General features: G+C 37.8%; 1 protein-coding gene across 11 annotated transcripts in view; it reads right to left on the bottom strand.

Annotated features, from left to right (window-relative positions):
* Nucleotides 1–437: 437 nt before the first annotated feature.
* Nucleotides 438–23,099, bottom strand: part of nrxn3a (neurexin 3a) — a 125,731-nt gene continuing 103,069 nt past the window's right edge. For 2 of the 11 annotated variants that reach the window (XM_089003582.1, XM_089003584.1), the window contains exons 18-24: nucleotides 18,929–19,048; nucleotides 17,633–17,814; nucleotides 16,543–16,714; nucleotides 15,883–15,972; nucleotides 14,481–14,782; nucleotides 12,421–12,505; nucleotides 438–2,224 (exon numbers count right to left, since the gene is read on the bottom strand). In XM_089003582.1, coding sequence (XP_088859708.1) covers nucleotides 1,929–2,224; nucleotides 12,421–12,505; nucleotides 14,481–14,782; nucleotides 15,883–15,972; nucleotides 16,543–16,714; nucleotides 17,633–17,814; nucleotides 18,929–19,048 — 1,247 coding nt within the window. In that variant the 3' untranslated portion in view covers nucleotides 438–1,928. Of the gene's footprint in view, nucleotides 2,839–6,059; nucleotides 6,415–12,411; nucleotides 12,506–14,480; nucleotides 14,783–15,882; nucleotides 15,973–16,542; nucleotides 16,715–17,632; nucleotides 17,815–18,928; nucleotides 19,049–23,099 lie in introns of those variants that run through there. The other 9 variants (XM_089003579.1, XM_089003581.1, XM_089003583.1 and 6 more) reach the window with 9 other exon arrangements.

The following is a 23,099-nucleotide window of genomic DNA, read 5'->3' as shown; positions in this document are numbered from 1 at the left end:
ATGGTTTCAAATGCGAAATAAACGTTCGGCAGACGAACTTTTCGCCTTACACACACTTTCTGGGAACCAATTAAGTTTGTGAGATGAGTTATCACTGTATTTTTAATGTATCCACTTCAAACTATACACAGTATACCAATAGAAAAAAAGTGTTTCTCCTAAATAAAATGTTTATTTTTGTTTATTTATCCATTCAAACATTTTTAGAGACCTTAATTGGGCAGTTTCTCACCTGTGAATGGAGTTTGAAACTGGAACTGGAGGGATGGAGTTAACTCAACACTCATTCATTTAGAGTCATGTGAGGTGAATATCAACAGTGTCAGCAGAATTAATAACTGGTTTAAAATTTGTATCACACACAATGATAAGACCAAAAGAAAAACGTTCAGTTGCCCACACTGAACAAAACATTGAAGATTAAAATCTTGATGGCATTTGTCATATTCCGGACTTTATTTTCTCTCTAAAGGAATGAGACTGTCAGAACCCAAAACAGTTATAGCAGTGATACAGAAGGGCACCTTATTTTCTTGAAACACTGCGAGTAAATAAATATTCATGCAACTTTAGGAACATCTCTGGTTAGATCTCTAAGGCTAACAATACAACTTTGAATTGTGACGAAATATCAAGATTATTCTCCACATTCTTTTTCTCAGCGTCACAGTTGATGGACTTTGTCATGATATATACTGATCATCGCGTTCAGTCTGTACAATAGAGGTACTAAAATGACCACTTTCATCTGATATATGTACAATTTACTACCTACAAAGTACAACAGCTAGCATGTAATAAAATATGTAAACAAATTTGTTGTATTTTTTGACACAGTTGACTGTGACGATTGATTAGAATTCACACTTTGACCATTAAATTTATTTCTGTATACATGTGTTAACAAGGTTATAGCACTGCATTTGTGTTTCTCCTTATGCCTCCATAGAAAAAGAGACCAATAGGCTGGGAAACTAACATATAGTTCTGCAAAAAAGAAAAATAAGATCAGAACAACAGTGGCTGTGTAGGGAATAACAGCTATTTTTCCCAGAGCTCATGTTTTTGCGATGTCAAGAAGTAGGCGGGGTTTAATTCAGTCTAATTCAGTCATTTCGAATCAAATAGAATATTGTCCAAGTTGAAGACTGTAGACTTTACTGTTTGTTATACTGCAAGTTAGAATGACATGCATTTTACAATCATTTGCTTTTTTTTCTTTCCCCAAGAGAATCCCCAAACTTTCAACAAAGTGTGTCAGACAATCAGAATAATTGTAGTAAATACGATTTCGACGAGAACAGATCCACTGAGTGCTGTCCATTTGCTCACTTGATTTCATTTTATACACAGAAATAGCTGTTTTCTTGTTGTTTTTCACCTCCATTTTTTTCTTTTGCTCAAAGCAAAAAATAAAGAAGACGTCACACTATTATTTAGAAATCATAGAAATTTGTCATACTCTGATACAACAAGAGTCCCTTTTTGTTTGTTTTGTTAAAACCTCGAACAACCATCGTACACTTTGACCCCTTCTTGTTAAGCACTACACGTTGCTTACATGCGTTCATGGTCATAAGCCTTTTTGTAACATACAAAATAGGTTGTTATTTTTTTTTTTTTTTTTTTTTTGTCTCGTCATAGATCACATTGCTCTAAAAGTCACTTAGGAGAATGATATAGCTGGGAAATAATTCTATGCTGATAATGTCTCTGAGCAGATAGAATAGTAAGGTCTCTAAAGTCGCTATTAAGCCTCCTCTGGATGCGTACAGAAGTAAGTGTGCTTTATATTACAGTACATGTCATCAGTTCAGCTACACAGCAGAGTAAAGCATCATTCAAGTTCCATTTTTAATACCATCATTTGTCATTCTCACAAAAAAGTCAAACATACTTGAAGCGCTGTCTGTTCCATTTTGGTGGTGTCACACGTAATACTCCTTATCTTTATTTTTCTGCTTTTTATTGCTGCCTTTCGAGCTCTGCTGTTTGTCCTTGATGACAGTACCATTGCTCTGTGCTGAGTTGGTGATATAGTTCCTGCTCTCATCCACCTGATAGGAGCCTTCATCCCTGTTCCTGTACTTATACATGGCATAAAGAAGGATGAGGATGCACAGGGCAGCGGCCGCCACTATTCCGATGACCATCCCGGTGGTGCTGCTTGATTCCCGGACTACTTCTGAAGGCCCCGGCCTGACGCCTGGTTCTGTGGGAAGTGCTGTGGGTATATTACGGAACACGGGGGAGGTTAATCATAGGCCCCTGAGCCGGGTGCCGTCTACCTCATAGGATGTGGGCAATGGAAGCGACTCTAAGTCTGACAGAGAGGTTTTAGCTATTCATTTTTCCAGTCGGATCATGTTTGGCGGGTGCATTGTGAAGGGTGGCGGTAAAGGCAGAGGTGGCAGTGGTGCGGCTCTGGCGGTTTGTGGTATGGCGGTAGTGACAGTCCTACTGCGTCTGGAGACTGAAGCTTTGTTATGTCTAACAGTCCTGGGCGAGTGAGCTTTGTAGCCACCGTGTAGCCCGGCGTGGACAAAGGAGAAGGCCGTGTAAAATAATCTTCATCAGTGGTCGAGGGCTGCTTAGAGTTGAACTCTTCCCCTGAACCATACCGCGATATTGCCAAGCCATCATCATCACAATCATCGCTGCCTCGGTCCAACAAGCACGGTGCCCCCGCCTCAGTAGCCTTGGACAGGGACTCTTTGGTGGTCTCAGTAATGGAGAGGAGTGAGTGGTGGGTTGAGGGAGTGGCAATGAATGGTGCATGAGGATCGACAAATGGATGTACTACTGGATCCTCAAGTACAGGGATGACTAATTCAGCTCCTGGGTTTGGAAACAGACATACAGGGTGTCAGGTGACCATATAGTTTCCTTGCGACGATAAATTATTCCCAATCCATCCCCCAAAAAAAGGATGCAAAAACATCATCAAGCCACTCATTCTCAGAATGCATACCACAGACGATCAAAGGCTTAAGAGGTGTGTAGGGATGAGCCGCAGAAATCAAATATACTTCTAAGATAAGAATACATCACTTCCTCATTACTATTGTCTTGAAGTTCATCAAGAAGAACATTTTCATATTATACTTGATGAGACTTCGCGTGGACATGATCGCAAAGTCGCCAATCAACGGCTCCCCAAATCCCTTAAACCTCTTTCTGGGTTGCTCGAATATTTCTGTGATACAGAGCTGAATGCTGTCATATTGCTTAAGAGGTCAGAGGTTAAGCAGTCAGAACAAATAAGTGAATGTAGAAGGAACTGTATGAAAAGAGTGTCTTATTCAAACTCATCCATAATGATGGAATTCATTTTTCTACTCTTCACTTCAGTTTTGCTGAGCCGTGCCGTGCCGTTTATTTGTTATTGTTCATACATTATGTGACAGCTGCTCTGTCACAAGTGCAGCTCTGTAACATAGAAAAATGTCGATACCATGTCAATGGCAGAAGGAACTCATCTGAATGCTTATCCTTTGAATGATCTTCTTCAAAATCAGTGAGCGCTTTCTCACGAGAACACCAAAGGGACAATTTTCGACTGGATTATTTCAAATGCCATAAATCCTTGTAATATGACTTTTTTTTTAGAGTCACTCTAAATGTTCAATTTTTAACATGTTATCAAAATGTTTGTTTAAAAGATGCATTATGCTCCACCAGATATTGCTTATTGGAGTCACAACCATAGTTTACCCTGTTGAACTCATTCATAAAGTCACTGTTTTGAAGTACTGTATCATATTTTCGACACTATACGGTGCAATTAAAAGTGAATTCAATATTTTTTTGAATTATGAAAAAAAAAAAAATCCAAGCTAACTACTGACTAAACAAAAGAAGGAGACTAGCACATTTCTAAGGATATTTAGTCCCTTGTGGATGTTACCCTCTGAAATTTGTGTGCCTTCATAACTTATGTCTTTCATTTATTGTTTTCTAACATATGTAGTTTTGTCCCATATCTTGTGCTGACCCAGCCCACCTGTCAAAATTTAAAAATGAGGGTGGCCCCCGAGCCGACAAGTTTGCCCACCCCTGATAATGTATTGTATTCCCTTCAGCATAGCTCTGCCGTGGACACAGAACACAATCGCATACTCGATTGTAGCTTAAAGGACAACCGACACATTTTTCTTGTTTCCTAACTGACATCAGAAAAACATTTTATAGCATCTAAAATACCCAAAACAGTCAGGCTGATATTTTTAGTTAAATGAAAAACACCAATAAAAATGACTTCAAAATGAATCCGGAAATGGACAGTTTCAGAAGGTCCCACCCCCTTGTTCGTGACGTCATGCCAAGACGTCTTGCCTTGCTCGAGAATCAAAACAATGGCTTCAGATTCGGAGAAGATGCTTTCTTGTTACTCATCCAGTTATGAATATGATTCAAATAGTTCTGAAGAGGAAAGCATACATGTTTGAAATTGATTAAAGAAGTCCTCCCATATCAATTCGAGCCGTCAATCACAGCAATGTAGCACCCAGAAAATGCAGAAGATGGCGCCCAAGCTCCGTTGGAAATGGACTGAATTGTCTGTTGGGAATTTGTGTCAGCGAATATCAAATAATTGTCTTGGTGCAACACACAACGATTCACCAGCGCATTATGTATGTGTTTTCCTTCTAATTTCACCATCAACACGGATCAACACGAAGTTTTCAGACCAAACAAAGTACCGCAAAATGCATTGTGTGTCGCTTTCTCGGTCAAGGGCGTTCCAAACGTGACATTACGTGGGGATCGTCATCAACTCGAAAACAAGACTTCCTGAATATTCAGCATCAGTCTTAAAACGTAAAATATAGCTAAATGCCGTGGAATCTTTGTAAAATACGCTCAGTAGAAGTAATTTGAAGTGATTTTACAAATTATGGACACAACTTGTTCAGGGGCGTCGGTTGTCCTTTAAACTGTATGCACCATATTATGCAGTGCACCCTATCAATAAAAACAGTATTAAAGGAGGACATTCATTGAAGGTGCGACTACTCCAAAGTATAGTACTTCTTAGAGTGTTTAAAATACGGCAATTAAAAAAAAATGCATCAGATTTTCGTCTGGACTAGAAAACACCTGAATATCTCATGTTGGTGTATTGGATTGGATTGGATTGGATTTGCTTTTATTAGTCTCACAGTGGAGAAATTTACATTTCACAGCATTGATACTTTACTGTGAGAGAATATGATATGTGTGAATGTGTGAATATCGCAATACCAATATGAACCTCTCTACTTTCTACTGTGAGAGAATACAAAGACTGAACTAAACAACATGCAATTGTTTTTAAGCTTAAATTGAACAGAGCAAGCATTCAAACTGCCATTGACATTAAACGTATCCACCGCTGCGCACACTCAATATTTAGATGCACGTTGCAAATCACACCAAACATCACTATATACATTCACAAGCACACAGCTCGATCAGAAAAAAAAAAAAAACATTGACACTTTGTTTTACTTTAAATCATAAAAAAAAACACTGTTCAAGAGTTTTTGACAGGTTTCCACAAATTGGTCAGCAATGCAGTTTATCAACTTTTCAAGTGCAGACATGGGATGTATTGAGTGACAATTTTATCCAGACAACCACGCGGTTTTATAGGTATATTTTTCAAAATGTCTTATTTCATACTAAGGTTCTCTGTTGTTAACCCAAACCGTCACTTTTCTGTATGGAACAGAAAAGCAAAGAGACAAATAGTTGGGCTAGGTTACAAACTGCATTACTGAAAGGCAATTTCAGAGAATTGAACATCGATAATTGAGTCCACTTACATCAACATTTTGCCCGCATGAATTTGGCAGGAAGAAAAGAATTTATAAAAGACACATGTGTAATAATAATCATAATAATGGATATCAAGGTTGTATCATTAAAAATATTGTATTATTTTCCATTGGAGAGTGTGTTCTATAATAAACATGACAGTACAGGGAGGCAACATTACACACATCCACACCACAAAACATAAAAATAAACACCATATATATATATATATATATCTATCTTTTTTTAAATATCTTTTTTTAAATATCTAATGACTGTAAATAATTTTCTTTGTTTTCTTTGTTGTCATTTGTTTTTACAAAATGTTTATCAACAATTTTCCATTGAAATAGACTTCAATAGTACCTAAAATCTATTCATGTTGGAGTGAAATTGATACTCTTTGATTCTCGTTTCGTTGTATCGAGTTGAATGAAAGAATTCACTTGATATTTGACTGAACTCTACCAACAAGAGAGCAGGTGAGGTGAAGAAGGTGGTGGACCTATGAACAGACTACAGAGGAAATGAGGCTGATGAGGGTGACAGTGTAAGTCAGTTGCCATGTCCATGTAAAGGCAGAACGAGGCGGTCGGGCGGCAATAGAGCTTTTGGCTGTAAGGAAGGGATGAGGATATACAAACAATGAGCATATACATGCCCATCTACATAAAAGAACACAAGAACTCTAACACTGACATGTTTGACAAAACCCTAAACTGCAACTTTTTAGCCATGCAATACATTTTGTCTGAGAATCCAAGTATTATTCAGTCGGCATTCCTTATCTCAAGGTTTGTTTTCAAAGATTAAAAAGGAGAGAAAAATGGAATCAGGATCTGGAACGGCTTCATCTACTAATTATATTGGAATGGGCAGAACTTATTGAGGTTTTATTTTAGTTGTATTTTTTTTTTTTTTTAGTTATTTCATTTGGGGGATTGGGGAGGATTGCAGAAAAGAAGAGAAAAAAGGATGGAGAAACCACATAAGGTTGTCAAGAATAGTTAGTTTTAGAAGCAGTTCCAAATCCCCAATGGTCAAATTATACGGTATGTGAAATAAATAAATACATAAACACATAAAAATGATGCGTAAACACAAATAAATAAATAAATAAATAAATAAACGTTAAACGTTCCCAATGTTGTTTAGTAGGAATCCAATTAAAAAAATAATAATAATAAACACTTAAAGCCAAATCCCCACAATAAAACCCCAAATTCCATTTGAATTAGTATAATGATAAAATACCTGTTCAAAGTATCAAATGAAACATGTGAAGATGAGTGAACAAAGTCATTTAGAATTTTGCACACACTACAACCAGATGCACACAATAGAAAACAGACACTGTCAAGACATTGCCATTGTGGGACGAATAAAGGTTTTCTGATTCTGATTCTGAAAAGAGGGACTCGACTTGCAGACGGGCGTCTCTCTGATGTGTTTCTTGATGACAATTAGATCAGAAATGTTAATCTTTAAACATGAACTGGTCGTGCAGTCTGGGTGTACAGTGACAATATTGGTTGAGAATGATTTAATATTGTCATTTTAGGTTTAGGTTAAGTCGTACTGCATGATGTTGATGCATGCTTAAAGTAAGTTGCATTTAGGGAAAGTAGAAAAGAAACAACATTGAAAACTGGAGGGGGTAGTGGGGTAGGTCAGACTGACCAAATTAAGTGACAGACTCTGTGTCCCAATTCAATATGTACTTGAAATCATACTCGAATTATTCTTTCAAAGACAACAGATGGTGACAATGTGAGATTCGCAGAGAAAATGTGTGCCGTGTCAACAAAAGTAGAACTATATAGAAAGTTGACGTTGATCTGTTTAAAATATTCTCCCACCCCACACTTTGGTGAGGATTTAAACAATAACTATTTGTTTACATAGGATGATTGGGATACAGGTCAAAAGCTGTGGGGAACAGAATAAAAGAAAAGAAAAATAAAGACATCAAACATACAACATCAAACATACAATGGATATAGAAATGTGAGACACCCCTTTAAAATTCTATGATTGATAATTTGATCATGAAATAATCTGAAGTTGAGGACATACATTGAAAAAAAAGTGAGCAGGCATTGACTGTAGTTTTAAATTGTGATGTTAACGATGACCACTACATGGCAAGCATGTCTTGGATGCGCTGACACTTGCTTTATACTGCAACGGAAGTAGGCCAAATCATTTTTTTGCAGATTTACAATGATATGGAAGGGAAAAGGTTTCTTCAGCCGTCATCTGTATTTCTTTGAAGATGTCGGACGTTTCACTCCTCACATTAACATGACTAAGCCGATGTGCTATCGGCCTAAGAAGTCTGTTGTAAGCACTGTCTAAAACCTTAAACCACCATGGCGATTTAGTGAAGGGTTTTTCTGTTTTACAAAAATTGCTTCTTTTATTTCTCTTTCAAACCATCAATTTTCTTTAGCTAATATTTTAACCTCACTGTCATCAAATGATTGGTTGCTTGTCTTTAGGTGCAAATGTACTGCAGATTGAGGCCCATTAGCATTGTCCCTGTGACGATACGGAGAATAAACATAGTACCCTGATAATATCAACATATTGAGTGAGTTGATTTTTGGTGAGTATTTTGTCCTTATTTAAAATGGCACAAGTGTATTTCACGTTAAGTTTCAAATTTACCCACCCTTAACTCAAATCGAGTCATCAGATTTTTTTGTGCTTGCATCGAGAAGAGAAAGTAACTATCAGTTAGACATATTGCGTAATTCAGACAGACGCTAAACAAAAAGATTGGTAACAAATGAATACATGTAAGTTCAACATTGTTACGTCACTGTAACTACCTAATATTAAAATGATTCACCATGATAAAAAGGGGTGTGTTGACCATTTCCACCGCACAATACATTATGTGATGTGTGATAAATGTGATAAATGACAACGTTGTAGTGCATATCCATAAAACACATTTGCACTGTTTCAAAACAATTCCCGATTGAGGTTTGTACTCTTGCCTGAACTTAGAACACAACCAGATCAAACTACACTTTTGATTTCAACACTTGTGCCAGTGCCTCATGTCTATTCTCGTGTTCCCTGAGTGATAGTGACTGCAAGACATGTTATTTAAGCATGTTGAGTGTAAACAGTTAAGAAACTAACTCAGACAAAAAGCACAGCCTAGTGTTTGTCTGCACTGGAGGCAAAAAATACCCCCCTAGTCCAGGCAACGGCTGTGGATTAGCAGACACAATGACGGTCTGGAGCAGCGTGCAGAAATGGATAACATCTGGATGACATGGTAATTATGATTAATTCATTATAAAACCTTTCATTGATATTTAAACAATCGAGTCCCACAACTATTTTTTTGAATTGAAAGAATTGTTGACATTTACACTACTTTATGTATTATGGATACACACTTTTAAACGTAGGTTGTGTCCTTTGACATTGATAGAAAGTCACCCCAAGCTTTATTTTTTTTCCATACGAATAGAAGGGAGAAAAACTCCATGAGATGGCATTGAGCAGGGATTGATGAAAACTTTTGCTCAGTCCTACCACTCATTTTTGGGTTGTGTGTTTTATTGAAACCTTTTGGAAGTATTATTTCATGACACTTGTTGCTATGAGCCTATTGCCATGATGGCTCTGAATTCCTTTTTTAATTGGCCATTTTCAATTGGTAGATGAATGAGCCAAGGTGAACAGCAACTTCTAATAGCCGAGGTTCTTCGGTAGCACTTGACACTCAATCGCCAGTGCCTCAAATAGTTGTGGCCGTGTCATCTTCTCCACAGAAAAAAAAATCAGTATAGTAGGAGTTACAAAACAAAAGAAACAGTATATAACGTTTATAACAAACGTTTGTAAAGTATGTTAATACATAAATGTACAGAAATATTAAAATAACATCGAAAAATAAAATCCTTAATCGCCCTAGTGTTGGATTGACTTTTCATACAAGCTCGCCCAAAAACAACCCAAAACACTAGTGTGGAAAATTTGTGACCTGCTCATTGATTATGCTCTGAAAATAAAGTTGGAATGTTACAAGGCAAGTTGTTTTATGTGCAATGACGAAGACCACGTTTACAATAGGTTCACAAGCCAAAAGCAAGATCTATTGGTGACACTGTAATTTTAGTAAAATCTAAATGCTGTATATTCACTGCGTTCACGTTATGTACAAAATGTATATATACAGTGAAGAAAATAAGTATTTGAACACCCCGCTATTTTGCTATTTCTCCCACTTTTCATTGACAAATAGCAGAATAGCAGGGTGTTCAATTACTTATTTTCCTGAGGCACACACACACACACACACACACACACACACACACACACACACACACACACACACACACACACACACACACACACACACACATATATATATATATATATATATATATATATATATATATATATATATATATATATCCATCTGCAGGTATATATAAAGAGACAATATAGAAAATGTTATGTACCATGTTTGTACCATTTGTTCAAAACTGTATTTTACTGTTAGTAATGGGCTTTATTATTATTATTATTAAGATATTGAGTACAGTATTTGAGTATTTGGTTCCATTCTTAGTGTTTTAAATTACTTCGTTATTGTTATTTGTCTATTTCTTTCAAATGTGAATACTGACACGTTATTCTGTTAAATAAAGCAAAACTGACAACATATATTGTTTATTTCTGTCAGAGATGGTGCAGGGAGCTGTGGGGGACAGCACACATCATTTATAGCTGATTTTGCATAAAAGCAAAGAAAGCATGTTTATGTGGATTACAATTTATTGACCAAAACTGTGTGTGTTGTATGATTTAAAAAAATCATATTGAGTTATGTATTATGCTAGAAATGAATTCCTTTACGAATCACCATTTTCTGTTTACTAGATACTGAATCAATGAATTTTGAAAGCTTTACCAAGTTTACTGATTGCCATCTCATGAAATTTATCAATTAAGGACACAACCGATGGATAACAGAACAGAATCACGAAACAACTTGAGAACCAAAGAAATGCACACTGAAAATAAAGATAATGCAGGGTTTGCATTTGATGTTGCTGTGCTAAAATTCAAATGCAGACAAAGCAATTATGAGGATATTGTTTTGAAAAATAGATCAAAAAGATGAGCAAAATGTATTCTGAGCAAAATGGAGAGCTTTCATAACCATAATACCAATTGGTCATGACATAAATCAGAAACGTTTGTGTTTTTCCAAGATATTATTTGATATCTGTGATGGTGAACTATAAAATGAGCGGTCAATTGTCATATATTATGTGAATACCAGGGCATTATCTTTTCAAGTTTGACATTCTTTTTTCACTCCAATGAAAGCATCATGAATTGGATTTACTTTTGGCTTTGAAGGTTTGTATTAAAAAAAACATTGCCATTGAATGGAACATTTTCATTAGTGTGCTACAAAAGCTGAAGCAAACACATGAAAACAATGGACTGTTATGCCATACATGATGAAACTAAAATACGGACATGCAAACAGATGGTTTGGTTCTACATCATCAAATTTAGAAAATGTGTCATAATACTGACAGAGCAAAGCAAAGCAAAGGAAAAAAAAGTATATTTAGAACCCACCGAGCATGCCACTCTCAACAGCAAAATAATGTCAGGGTTAGGATGGCATGATTTCTGTGTAACATGATCAGATGACCGGGGCCTTGTATTTGTCTCTCTTCGCAAATCTCCATGAATTTCTGAATACATTCCACATCTTTTAAGTCATTCACATGATCATCTCCCACATACTCTTTAAAAGAAATTGGGAATGGCCAACTGTTTGTCTGACAAATGAAAGAGAAAAACACATGACTTTGACCATTAACCGACACTTTTTTGGGTGTGTGTCTCTTTTTCAAATTTGCAAAAGTAATAATGATACAATATGGAAATTCCCAAATTCTTTCAAATACACTCCCTATCTAATTTATAAAAGCTGTTTCTTTCTGTTGAGGTGCATAATGACAGAATAACAAGTGTGCGTGGTAGCAAACCGAAAAATAAAATAAAAACATCAACAGAAATTCAATATCTGTTCTCTCTGTTTTCTTTGGCTTTAGAAAAAAAAGAAAAGAAATGCAAGCAACTACTATAAATATGGACAGTTGAACACTTAAATATGGATATGAAGTGATTAAAAACACGCACAAAAGATAATGGGATTCTTCAAACAAATCAATCAAGTTAAAAAGAAGGATAGCGATGAATGGCAGCATCACTGGCGCATAATGGTTCACTTTGATACAAATTCCACTTATTTTGGATATACACACTTACATTTTTTTGGTTTTGTTTAATTTCAGCAGGCAAAATTTGTATGTGTGTATGTAACCATGTTGACCACTCTGGATGACCCCATGTGCAAGTGTAGTTCATGACAGGAATGATATTTGTTCTCTACACAACTTGCAAGATAACAAAATGCAGCTCTGAATAGTCAGTTCTTTTTTTTTTCAAATTCAGCAACACTTTGTCTCACCATGGGGGTTGTGATGCTTTGAGACTGCCATCATCCATAATGGTGCTGATGCATGAACGCACATAGAAAGCAAGCAAATGCAAACTAACCTAGCCCACCTGGATGACCCGTTTCACACTCCTCGAGGTCTTCGTCATCACTGGAACACTCCGCAGATGACACAATGTCATCTGATGCATGCTTCTTTATCACAAGTTGATTGTCAAGAGAAACAAGGGCCAACACAAAAAAGAGACAATACATTATTTCATTACTTTAAAAAAAGATATTCACTCAAGGTTTATTTCTGGCCAGTTTAAAAAGCACCTTACATGAATATACAGATGATCATGGCGGGATTTAGCTTTGCTCCACAGTTAAGATTGGTAATAACCACACTCTTTTAAAGGACAACCGACACAATTTTTTTGTTTCCTAACTGACGTCAGAAACACGTTTTATAGCATCTAAAATACCCAAAAAACGCAGGCTGATATTTCTAGTCAAATTCAAAACAACAATAAAAATGACTGAGAGTTGCCCAAAACTGCCACTATTGAGCTCGAAACTGGGGAGATTCAGAAAGTCTCGCCCCTTTGTTCGTAACGTCACATTAGGTTTGGCCCACCCACAAATTGCCTTGCTCCAGAATCTAAACCTCACAGTGGCTTCAGAATGTTCAGATTCGGAGAAGATGCTTTCTTGTTACTCATCCAGTTATGAATATGATTCAAATAGTTCTGAAGAGGAAAGCTTCAATATTTGGGATCGATTAAAGAAGTCCTTCCGTATCAAAGCGATGAAAGTCGATCTGGACTCCGATGTAGCAGCCCAGAAAATGTACAAGATGGCGCACAAGCTGCGTTTCGTCCAGTATATGGAGCCGACCTTCGGTTAAAGCCGCCTGTGATTGGTTAAAATCCATGGTAGAAGACAGAGGGGTGGGTTTTACGCACACACACAAAAGGAGAAGGGTTAGAGACAGCGGCACACTTTGAGCAGCACACGAACATCAGAGATGTTGAGACGAGAGAGAGCTCGACAGCGCTACAGAGTATCAAATGACACGGTGGAAAGTGGATGTTTGTCCGATCGGTTTGCTCCACTTGGTTTGCTCTCTTTCACCACTGGAAGAAACTTTCTCCCCATTGTTACAGGCTGAGAGGATGACAGCAGTTATCCAAGGGGCGAATCGCTAACTCCGGTTAGCTTCCTCGTTCGCCTCCGCTGGCGCTATACTGCTCTGGTCCGTTGGAAATGGCTGGTTTGTCCGCTGGAAATTTGTGTAAACTTACATCTTCTTTATGCATGTTACCGCAATTGGCTGCCACACAACGATTCCCCAGCACATTATTTATGTAGTTTTCCTTCTAATTTTGTGATCACAGTGTTTTCAAGCGAAAAAAGTACCCAAAATGCACTGTGTGTCCCTTTCTCGGTCAGGGGCGTACCGAATGTGACGTCACTATCGGCATCGACATCAACTCGAAAACAAGATTTCATGAATATTCAGCGTGACTTTTAAAAAGTAAAATATAGCTATATGTGGTGGAATCTTTGTAAAATGCAGTCAGTAGAAGTCATTTGAAGTAATTTTACAAATTATGGACACAACTTGTTGGGAGGAGTCGGTTCTCCTTTAAGCAAATGTTTTGCATCTATGTCATTATTTTAGCAGGAGCTGTCTATAGACAGCAGACGGGGTAGACCATGGATTGGTTTCCAGTAAATCGCAGGCACATAGACAAACAACCATCCACACTCAAAATCACACAGAGTGAGGATTTACAGTACTCCATTAACCGGCCATGCATATTTTTGGAATGTGAGAGGAAACCAGAGTACGTGGTGAAAAACCACACCGGCACGGGGTGAACATGCAAATTCAACGCGAGCAGGACAGAGCCAGAATCGAAGGCTGCCCCTCTGCATTGTGAAGCTGACTACCGAGCCCCCCATGTGCTAACCAGTTGGCCATAATGGATTGGATTGGATTGGATATGCCTTTATTAGTCTCACAGTGGAGAAATGTCTATGTGACATTGTTCATGAACATTTTGTTCATTACTTTTCAACAGTAATACTTGGACATTTGTGATGTCAGCCTGCGACAAAGGGTGCTCAACACTTTCTGAATGTGTTCTTTAGCCATTGTGTATGTTAGGAATTTAACCCATACCGTTGAAGAGGACCTGTGTTTCCGTGTGGTGGTGGTGGACATCATGGTTGTCGTCTCAATGAAGCTAGTGGAGACATCAGAAGGCATGGCAGTAGACTTGGTTGAGCCTGCCCCGCTGGGGACATCACCAACCAGTCTCACACTACCATTTATCTTCACATTAGCATTGCCCTCAGCAGCCATGTTCAGCACCTTCAGGCCATTATAATACAGCCCAGACAGTTGACCCTGAAAAGGCCGGCTGCGATCACTTCCACCAATTGTAACTGTGGCTTGAGTGTTGAATATGGTAAGCTGCCGTCCTAGAAGAGACATTCACATATATTAAAACCAGAAAAATAGAGACCCAAGGTGCTTTCAAATCAAAGAGCCAATAGCCATAGGTCAAGAGCCATGGAATATCCAACGTTTGCCATGCACATATTTTGTGCTGAAAGTATTTTGCCTTCCCGTATATTTCGAAATGCCATATTTTATGCACCGGGCAACATCAATGCCTAATTAGACCTATTATTTATGTGAGGCATTGTGTGTTACTTTATTCTAATTTTACCATATGTTTATTTCATTGCTTTAGCACTATTATGTTAAATTTAGACATGTAATACCAAGTAGCGCGTCTCGCTTGGTTTTGTTCCTTGTGCAACTACACAGAAGCAACTGTGAGTAAAGGGACGTTTCCTACAACCAACCTTAAAAAAAAACGGTCCAAAGGAATGCACTCACCATTATACAACCTTGTCTGCTTTATGTTGTTGATCTGATACTGATCTGGTGCCACGTTCGCCAGGCTTACATTGGATGGTATTTTTTTGTCATTCTGATTGAACTCCTTCTGACGGAAAATTTGTGGTCACTTGACCATGAAATATATTGATTGAAATAATTTACTTATGAAACGTATTATTATTATTATTATTCTTTAATTTAAATTTCCAATGTATTGTCCCTTCACACCTTACTACCTCAGAACAGTTTTGAATATCCACTAGTCACGTTGCCTTCAAGAAGTTGCATCACAAATGATACTCATATATTTTGCTGTATATTGGATATCTTAACTGTGGCTGCAGGGTTAAATGTGTTAGGCCTGTATTAGAAATATTGTTTATCTTTTATTAATTTATAGAGCTGTTTGTTTGTCATTTCAATGTGCCAATTTCATTTGATGATTAAAGATTCATTAATGTGATGTATTGGCATAAATAACATTTGGCAGCCATTCTATGCTAAAAGAACATGCTAGAGTTACTCAAACGCGGAGCGTGGTACATAAAATATTGACATTAAAAATGTTGTCAGCAACACCAAGTCTAGTTATATAAAGAAAATGGGTCTGATTCAGTGAAATGGCCATGAGGGAAGTATAGACATTTTAAAGTGCAAAAATGTTTGAAAATACCTTTTTCTTGGAGCCATTCTTCTACTGGTCTGGCGTATTTGAACGGAATTTTCTTATTGGCCAACTGAATTCGTTCAATGTCACTGTTCCCTGTAAAAAAATGATTGACAAATATTTAGTTGTCATCATTTAGACAGAAATGTAAAAGAGCAGGAATTATATCCATATATGTATACATATAAAAATGCCCCACCTCTAATGAATTCACTTTACATTGTAGCTATGTTGTTGTTTTTTTAATGTGTAGAATGCTCAAAAATGTGTGGAAAACTAAGCTAAAACGACAAAGGCCTTGAGGCAGTTCAGGGTCAAATCAAGTTCCGGGGTCATTTTGAAGTAGTTTTGGGACACTTTAACAGATTTTTATTGGTGTTTTGCATTTGACTAGAACTATCAGCCTGCGTGTTTTGGGTATTTTAGATGCTATAAAACGTTTTTCTGATGTCAGTTAGGAAACAAAAAAAATGGTGCCGGTTGTCCTTTAAACAAACACGCACACACATGCACACACACGCACAAAAATCTACAAATGTATGTAGATTTTTTTTCATATACTGGCCCTCTGAAGACCACCAAAATGTTTGAAAGAGCAATGGAGTCTTCCAAACTACAAATAACATTTGTTTCTATGAAATATTACTGTGTTTTGTGGGTTGGTACCTGTCGGGAAGTGTTCAGTGATGGACCAGTTATCAACCTGCAGTGTGGCATTCCCACCGTTTCTGGTGAAGCGGACGACATGATACTTTCCATCATTCACTGGGGTACTGCTCTCCTGTACACTGATATCGACTGTCCCAATGTTGAACGTGACACCAATTTTGCCTTGTTGCTAAAAAAAAAAAAAAAAAAAAAAAAAAATAGATTTTATTTGACTTAACATGGAGTAGCTATAGGAATATTTGTCACTCACACACATGATACATACTGTAGTATTTATGACATATTGTAGTATTGTAACAAAAATGCCTTTTTACCTTTTTTCCAGAATCAGAAAGCCTTTAATCGTCCCACAATAGGGAAATTTTCAAATTTGTGGACTTTGTCATTATCATTAACGGGTGAACTCCATCCATTTTCTGTTTGCCATGTGACGTAACTTTGCAGCGTGTTAACTATTGTGATTCACGTGTATTTAAAAAAAAATGCTTTTCTTGGTCCTCCAGACTCCCATTCTTTGCCAGTAGGATGAGTTTCAATGTTCGCAAACATTTTGCCTCTGAGATGCACGTGCATCTTAAATACATCACTGTTGTTTACAAAGGCAAGCATTCAGTCCAGTTCTGACATCAACCATCACTAATTCTTGTTGAGGGAAATGTTGAAATGTAATATTTATTCTACATTCTACATTTTTTACAAAATGTTCTGAATGTGGCTTCAGAGCCACAAGTTGCCAATTCCCACACTTGATGGATCAGGACACCGAGTGATTAAACCAAGCATATATGAAAAAAAATGAAGCTGGTCTTTTTTGCAGAGACAGAATCTTCCACATTAATGATTAATCTAACCAATGTAGGACAAGGAGGCCTCATTTCTTAAAACAAGGTCAACATCAGGGCATTGCATTGGTAACTAACACTTTCACACCAAGTACTTAAGTGTGGTAAGGCTCACAGTCTCACACTCTAAAAAGCCCTGATTGATTTAATTGGAAAAAAACAGATCTGTATTCTTGCATCTTTGGAATGTGACAGCTACTTCAGCAGCATCACAGAAAAAGCAATCAGCTATGCTATGAACTTACTATATGCAGCATGAGATAGTCTCCCAGGCCAGGAGCGCTGTCAATCCTGACCAGGATTCCATCTTTGAGTGAGGTACTAAAGCCAACAGTCAGCCTGTCAGTCCTGGTGCTCGGTCTCTCGTTGGCCGGCCACTTGAATGTTATTAAGCCTCCTCCTTTGCCAAAGATGTACGTGGTCCCAGCTGAGCAGAGTCGGAGATAATAGTTAAAAAATCACGTTGAAGGAGATTGCAACAAGAATGACAACACTCATTCACAGCGATTGGCCCTGTAGTGACACCTGCTGGCATGGCATGTTTCTCCAATAAAGAGAGACTGGGCAGATGCTAATGGCGTCACATGTGTGGATGGGGTGTCAAATACCTGATTACATTTCACTTTTATTAACATGATCATCAAACATTAACTTTACTTTATTTTTATAAAATCTAGGCGAAAGATGAATAGTTTTTTAAATAAAAAATATATATATATATGAACAAAAAATGCCAAAAGAGGCATGCTTAATTTAAAATTAACATAACGTTTTAATGATATGTTATTCAGTTCACTTCAGCAACATATACTGACTGGGCCAATACAACAAATTAGAAGAGAGAAAATAATTGAATCAGACTTTTCAGCCTAGCTCAATACATATCCTGTCTTGACAAATTATTGACTCTTTTCAAATCAAGAACTGGTCTGCATATTTCTTGTGAGATAATCAAGTATGTATATCTAAACAATGTTGTGTCTTTGTGGAGAGAAAGAGACAGTGCGAGAGAGCGAATGATAGAGAGAGAGAGAGAGAGAGAGAGAGAGAGAGAGAGAGAGAGAGAGAGAGAGAGAGAGAGAGAGAGAGAGAGAGAGAGAAAAGACAGAGAAGGATCATTTGTGTATGTCTAACATTTTGCGAAATATGACCATTCTGAAGCACAGTGGCGTGTTTAAAAAATACACATTTTCACATTCAGATCATTATATTTTAATGATACCACAAGGTGGCAATATATTATACTCACTGTACAACACTGTACCTTTAAACTGTTGAATGACATCTGAGCTGGAGTTAACACCCCGACAAACATACAAAAGTATACAAAAGGATACTATACTGGTTAATTTTTCACTGAGATAGGTGATTAGATAGTTATTTGCAGTAATTAATTCTTTGACCAATTAAGTGAAATTGGACCACAAATCGTCCCAAGTCCTAAATTTTGTGACTCGAAAAGACCCCACCCTGCTCCACCTTTTAGTGTTTTTAATCCATGATGTGAATGTGTGAGAAGCGTTTGTCACATGAGAACTCACGGTCATTGCACTGCGTCCCCGTGTAGGAAGTCATGGAGCAGTCACAAGTGTAGTTCTCCCACTGCTGGATGCAAATCCCCATGTTGGCACAGGAGTCCTCCTGGCAGGTGGTGCTTGGACCTGCAAAGTCCACAAACCTCCACAATCACAGCCATATCCTCAACTAACAGACTTGGATTGAACAGAAACTGAAGTTGTCTTAATTGGCACACACTTGACTTTGTACCGTTTAAAATAAGGACAATTTTGAAAATGTGTGCTTGCAATTAAAGTAAGCTTTAGTCGGCTTGACTTACTGTAGTTATTAATTTGTAAGTTCTTTTGATAATTGCATGTAGCTCGCCGATAAAACTAAATACTGGACATATTCTCGCTTTTTCGCTGTTAATTTCCTGTTTGGGCGGCAGTTGCTGGAAAGCGCAATTTTGATTGGATGATACTGACCTATGACCGTGGATGACGAAACAGGTAAACGCCCCCTTTAAATTAAAAAAAAATGCAGAGTATTATACTCTTCAGGTTGAATGGACGGAAGTTCAAGTGGAAAAAGTTCTGCCGTGATTATAATTTGCAATGAAACAATACCATTAATGAAACTGTTGAATATCGGTGGCACTTTGACACGCTGCATGCTAACGGTTAGCATTAATATACTTCTGTGAGAGACAGCAGAAAGCAAGGGTGCCAGCAAATGAGCAGTATTCAGGCTAGCGAGCAGTAGCTTCGCCTATGGATCCGGCAAGTTGACTTTCATTCCGGTCGTTTGGCTGGATTTATTTACCAATCATGAGGAAGGGAAAACTATTCATATTAATGGTGAGTTTTTATTTTAAATAATATATTCTGACATTTTGTTGAAATCGCGTGCGTGCACGCGTGCGAGTGTGTGTGAGCGTGCGTGTGTGTGGATGTGGCTCTCACTGAAAAACATTTCTAAATATTTTATTTTTATGGCTCTCTTAGTCAAAAAAAGTTTCCAACCCTTGCCTTAACATAATGTACTGCGTTCACCACGACTAAAAATATTTTGGGAAACTATTTTTTTTTAGTTGTGAAATATTTGAAAACATTAATAAAACAGAGTGAAGAAAAAATAATTTGATTTTGAGTCAAAACTCTCCAGTTAATTGTATGGTTTCAAGTTTGCGCGGAGAACAGATGTGGTAGGGCGTTTTTTTTTTTGTTCCAACATGAAGAAAGCAAGCAGAATAAAAAAATAGGCAAAACCAATATCGACATAAGAAATGTATGACTGTGGAATTTAATGGCCAAAGCAGAGCATTAATCTCAAACCCATCAGACACTTGGAAATGGACAAGAATGGTGAATGTAAGCCAGGCCCTGTCAGGGTCTGGCATGTAGGTAGAGCCAAAGGCAAGGAAGTAAGTATGCGTTCAAAATGTGTTGGATTTCCAAAAGAACAACAAAAAAGAGAAAACAAAGCATTGATCTTATGAAAAATAAAAAAAATGAACACGAGTCCAAAACAATAAAGATAAAAGTATTGCAACAAAAATTAGGGGAGGAAAAGGACTGAAACTGCGGCCAAACAATCCGCAACTTGATGTGAATTGTGACATATAAATGAATTGACCAAGACCGAAAAGAAATTATGGAACTAAAAACAGACAAATGGTTGAAATAACAAGGAAAGCCTTCATAAGACACAAAAGATTGAAAGGAGTTCATTGGAGCCCACAATTTATCGGGATGACAAGTCCAGTTGGACTGAAAAACCTAACAAGAAATACAACACCCCTTTTGGCCGTACATAGTGAAAACAGTTGTCTTAAATTCATCCTGTCTACTTGTTATATAATTTAAAACAGATTATTTTCTTACAGAAAGTGTATTGTAGGTGTTCAAATAGTTTTCCTTTACTTCACATTGCAACAAGTCAATATCCTTCTCTGGTAATTTTTTTATTTTTATTTTGTACATGTTATACAAGTTGCACAAGTCTGGATAATTCAGGCTGGCGTTTTGTTAAACTGGGACAGTCCCAATTTCAATAAATAGACTCAAAAAAAGTTGGCACTGACTTTTATCACTGTGTTTTTATGAAGAACAATGTTTTTGGGTGTTCAACAGTATGCTGGGAATCCTGTTGTGTGTTTCCATCCTTTACAACCCTCCCCACAAAAAATAATGTTTATATATTTTGGCAAATATTCACATTGTCAATACTTAATAATACATCAAAATTGCCATCAAATGTATTTGTTGTTCTTCGAAGTAAATGTATATTTATCTCATCTCATCTCATTTTCCGTACCGCTTATTCCTCATTAGGGTCGCGGGGGTTGCTGGAGCCTATCTCAGCTGTCTTCGGGCACGAGGCGGGAGACACCCTGAATTGGTTGCCAGCCAATCGCAGGGCATGTATATTTATATATTTGCATTTTTAAAAAGCAAACCATTGATTTGAAAGTTGAAATTCTTTTCACAAATACCTTGATTTCTTTCCTTTTCTTCTAGAAAAGGATTTTCAGGTAACTTGAAGATTTTCTACTGAGTGAAAACATGAATAATTAATTCATGTTTGAAGACACTTTCTGTGGACCTTTGAAGGCTAACATTCTCTAAAATGGTTGGCACTCAGTGGACTGGTTGTCTTGAAGATGGCTGGCAATTCATGGTTCAGAAGGATGCATTCCAACTACTGAGGGATCATGCTCCTCAACCTCCTTTTTATTTTGTTTATTTATTTATTTTTATTCAGGGGTGGTAGAGATCAGGCCATAAAGTGTCAGAGTTGAATCTCAGATTAAGGAGAGCAGTGTGGTTTCATTCCAGGGTGGGAGTTCACCTAATCAGTCTACATGTGTTTTGTGAATTAGAATAAAGGTGTTGACTACACCCGTTAATGACGGTCTCTATAGTACCCGGGTGACCGACCAATGCCAGGGTTTGGTCCACTTTTCCACCACAAAGTCGGATTTGTTTCCAGTGAGGAAATGACACCAACAAATGTGCAATTTGTCACAGATCCTGTTCATAAACTTTCTGGACAGAATTTCTTGGTGCAACCAAGCCATAGAGGCGGTCTAGTTTTGAGCATTCAGTATTGCGTCTCTGGTTTTTGGAGATAAGGTATTGTTTGCTTCATTCAGCCACATTCTCCAATTTTCAGCAGTTGGGATAAAAATCAGCGACTCAACATCTGAGACCATGTTCCTCCATCAAAAAGGGTGGTGTGGCCTCTTTAGGTTGATTATGAGATCTGACCCCATATGGAGGAATTCAAATATCATAAGCTGTTTACGAGTGAAGGAATGATGGAATATCAAATGGATAGGTGGTTCGGTGCAATGGACTGTGTTAGTCTGTCATCGTGAAGAAGGGATTAAACCGAAAAACATAGTTTGTCCCTACCGTAATCTCTAACAAGATCCCAGTTACAAACGAGTCTCCTCCGCAGGGTGGCCTGCCTCCAGAAGCTCAGTCATCTGAGAGGGCCTTATGCGAGAGCCACTGTTCCTCCACATTAAAGAAGACCGGTGAAGTGATTTGGGCAAAATGTTGACAGTACCGCCCCCTCCCCCCCTAGACGCTGCTCAAGTGACGCTCCACTGGGAAGTGGCCCTCAGTACAAACCTAGGAACTTCTGTAAAGACTAAATGCATTTCTGCTGGCTGGTCAAGAAGCATCTCAGCTGTACGAAGTGGTTGGGGAGAGGGAAGTCTGGGTTTCCCTGCTAATGCTGCTGCCCCCACGACCAATTACAGAAAACCGTATAAAATGGATGAATGGATGTAGGTTCCTTTTGTTTAACAACTGGTGTGTCCCTTGTCTGACATCAGCCAGTGTGCGATGGCCCCATAGAGGAAAGTGGAACTACATTAAAAGACACGACTTGCTTTCATTCACTTCCATTGAATGGAATCAGCGAAGTGTGCATGGCTTGCCAATTCAGCTGAACTGCGTCTACCCTCTCGAAAATGGCGTTAGAGGAATTACAGTTGGACATCAAAGGCAAGTTATTTGGACTGAATTTTCGACAGTTGTCAGAGTTATGTGCTGAAATCCAAATATCTGGACTGGAAAGAGAGCAACTTACAGGAAAGACTCGAGGCCAACTAATTAATATTGTGTCAACCTACATTGAAAGAGCTGAATTAGAGCTAGAAGATGGAGGAATGTCAGATTTGCTACGTGTAAAGGACTTGAT

Source organism: Hippocampus bargibanti, linkage group LG09 (assembly GCF_051943395.1).
Source record: "Hippocampus bargibanti isolate YZ-2025 linkage group LG09, ASM5194339v1, whole genome shotgun sequence".
In the NCBI taxonomy this organism is placed as follows: domain Eukaryota; kingdom Metazoa; phylum Chordata; class Actinopteri; order Syngnathiformes; family Syngnathidae; genus Hippocampus; species Hippocampus bargibanti.
Note: the sequence above shows the minus strand (reverse complement) of the source record. Positions and strands in the feature narration are given on the sequence as shown.